General features: G+C 59.4%; 1 protein-coding gene across 1 annotated transcript in view; it reads right to left on the bottom strand.

Moving 5' to 3' along the window:
• Positions 1 to 2,584, bottom strand: part of FBF1 (Fas (TNFRSF6) binding factor 1) — a 32,068-nt gene that overhangs the window by 10,548 nt on the left and 18,936 nt on the right. Inside the window, exons 15-19 of the mRNA XM_011947790.1 lie at positions 2,389 to 2,477; positions 2,161 to 2,219; positions 1,199 to 1,354; positions 933 to 1,033; positions 593 to 799 (exon numbers count right to left, since the gene is read on the bottom strand). Coding sequence (XP_011803180.1) covers positions 593 to 799; positions 933 to 1,033; positions 1,199 to 1,354; positions 2,161 to 2,219; positions 2,389 to 2,477 — 612 coding nt within the window. The remainder of the gene's footprint in view (positions 1 to 592; positions 800 to 932; positions 1,034 to 1,198; positions 1,355 to 2,160; positions 2,220 to 2,388; positions 2,478 to 2,584) is intronic.

Consider the following 2,584-nt stretch of genomic DNA (forward strand, 5'->3'; position numbering starts at 1 on the left):
AAAAAAAAAAAAATTGTTTTTAGAGACAAGGTCTCACTGTGTTGCCCAGGCTGGTCTCAAACACCTGGCCTCAAGTGATCCTCCCACCTTGGCCTCCCAAAGTGCTGGGATTACAGGTGTAAGCCACTGTGCCCGGCCCTGAGCAGTTTTAAAAGGCTGCCTCTGCCTTCATCAACCTGACTCCCTTAGGTAACTTTTCTTAGTTTCCTTCTCTTCGAGAAAGGAAACCCTATCAACATGGCAGGCACAACAGCGCAAGCCTTTCCCAGGCAGATCTTGTTTCTAGCCTCTACTGCGTGAGTAGGTGAGTGGATGACCCTGTGCTTAGACCCTGGGGGACTTGCTGCTGCCATGCCGTGCCTAAACAGCCTGTGGGTACCCCTCCTGCCTCTGTAAGAGCAGGTGGCACCCCTACCCATGGGTGAGATGAGTCAGTGTGCCCAGCCCTCAGTCCTCACTCACTGGACCAGGAGGGAAGGACCCGAACCCCTGTCCAAAGGCTGCTGAGTCACAGCGAAGGGTCTCTGGGGATGGCTTTCTTCTGGCTACTCCTTGCAAGCCTGCTCCCCAGCTGCTTGTCCCTGGGCCTCACCGCTGCAGCTCCTGGAGCCGCTGCATTTCCTGGTCCTTCTCCTGTGCTGTGGCCGCCAAGCGCCGCTGGTGCTGGGCCGTGAGCTCAGCACGGGCCTGTTCAGCCTCCTGGCAGTGCGACAGATACCGAGCTGACAGCTCCTCATTCTCTCTCCGGAGCCGCTCCTCCCGTTGCTGGTACGATGTTTCTAGCATCTTGATGCGGCTTCTGCCAACAGAACACCCAGCCATGGTGAGAGGAAGGCAGAGGGCTGCCACCTAAAAGCCTCTCCAGACACACTGGGATGGCCTTTGGGGTCAGCGTGAGATCCAAGGCAGAGCTGGGGCCAGCACCAGGTTACCTGTGTGCATTCTCGATGAGCTCCAGGTCTGCCTGGTGCTGCTGCTGCAGACTCCCCAGCAGCAGCTCATGCTGGGCCCGTTCCAGCTCCAGCTTCCGCACCTAGAAGACGGCAGGAGGGCCAGCGACCAGGGAGGGGAGGCAGCTGTACTCCACGCTGCCCTGTGCCAACAGCCCCTCCTCCCTCCTGGGGAAGCTTTCAGCCACTCTCAGTGTCCCCTCCCATCGCAACCCTGCCCCCAGCGCCAGTGGCCCCGCTGCCCTCACCTGGGTCTCCAGCTCTGCCAACCGGGCCTGGCTCTGTATCAGTTTGGCCTGGAGCTCAGTGGTGCCGCTCTGAAGCTGTGCCTGTGCTGCCAGGAGCTGCTTCTGGTATTCTGTGCCTGGCAGCAGGCTCCGGGCCAGGGACTCTGGGACCAGGGGCTGGAGGAGAGGAAGAGAGGTGTTCCTGGTTAGGGACGGGACAGGGGCCCAGCTGAGATCAGCTACCTCCTGGCCTGCTGCTCACTGGACCTCCCTGCTTCTGATCTGTGGCTGCAGATGGGTCCAAGGCCTTGGAGAGTCAAAGTCACTGTGGCTGAGCAGTCCCCAGTGTACCTCCCCTTGCAGATCTGGTCAGGAGCATGTCTCCCTCCACCGCCCCGGAACAGCTTCCTCCCCTGCATAGTCTCCAGCTTCCCAGACAAATGGCTGAGCCCCAGCAGAGTCTCTGCTATGACAAAAGCTGACGCTGGCTTTTCCTGTCAGGCCTGAAGCCCACATGTTGACACTAATCTGGTTCCCACAAGCTGTCCCCTACCCACCATCTCCCAGGGACACACTCCTGGGGGCCACACCTCCCAGGCCTACATGTCACAGGTGACTGCCACACATGGGAAACAGAGGCAGAGGTGTGGTGCGAGGATGGCAGGGGTGGAGGAGGCTTTCTTGACAGAACAGGACCCTGGGCCCTGCTTTCTGACTGCAGCATCCCAGCTCCCCGGCCTGGCTACCTCCTCAAACTCCTCACTGATGTAGGCAAATTAACACCCAGCTCTGCCTGGGAGCAGCGAGGCTAAAGATTCAGGCAAGTTCTGGTGGGGGGTGCCGGGGGAGCTGGCTGACGTCACATTTGGTATGTTTGACATATTTTTCCTGGCAGGTCATCAGGTCAAACTGTTGGTGTTGCCTCTGGGCATGGAGAATTGCTCCCTAGGCCCTGAGCTAGACCTGTCTGCCCACGCCCCTACCTGGATGGGCACAGAAGGCTCTGTGGGTTCCTGGGTGCTCGGGAAACAGGAAGCAGGCTCTGAAACATCAACAGCAGAGAAATGAGCAGGAGGTCCAGGGCTCTGGGCCTGCGAGTGTCCAGGAGGGGCTGGTGTCACTCATGTCCCAGGGACCCCAAAGGAAGCTCAAAGCACCTCTTCCTCACCCAGGGTTAAACTGACAAACGAAGCAGAAAACAAAAAACAAACCAGTGGCCGAGAGGTCTCCAGGGGCTGGTCCCCTCTTTGGGGAACCTGTAGGGAGTGCTGAGGCAGCATGGTTCCGAGTCACAGGGAACCTGAGGACACAGGGATGGGGCAAGGTGAGCAGCCTCTGTGTGGGACACGGGGATGGGGCAGGGTGGGCAGTCTCTGTGTGGGACACGGGAACGGGGCAGGGTGGGCA

Source organism: Colobus angolensis, unplaced genomic scaffold (genome assembly GCF_000951035.1).
Source record: "Colobus angolensis palliatus isolate OR3802 unplaced genomic scaffold, Cang.pa_1.0 Scaffold1, whole genome shotgun sequence".
In the NCBI taxonomy this organism is placed as follows: Eukaryota; Metazoa; Chordata; class Mammalia; order Primates; family Cercopithecidae; genus Colobus; species Colobus angolensis.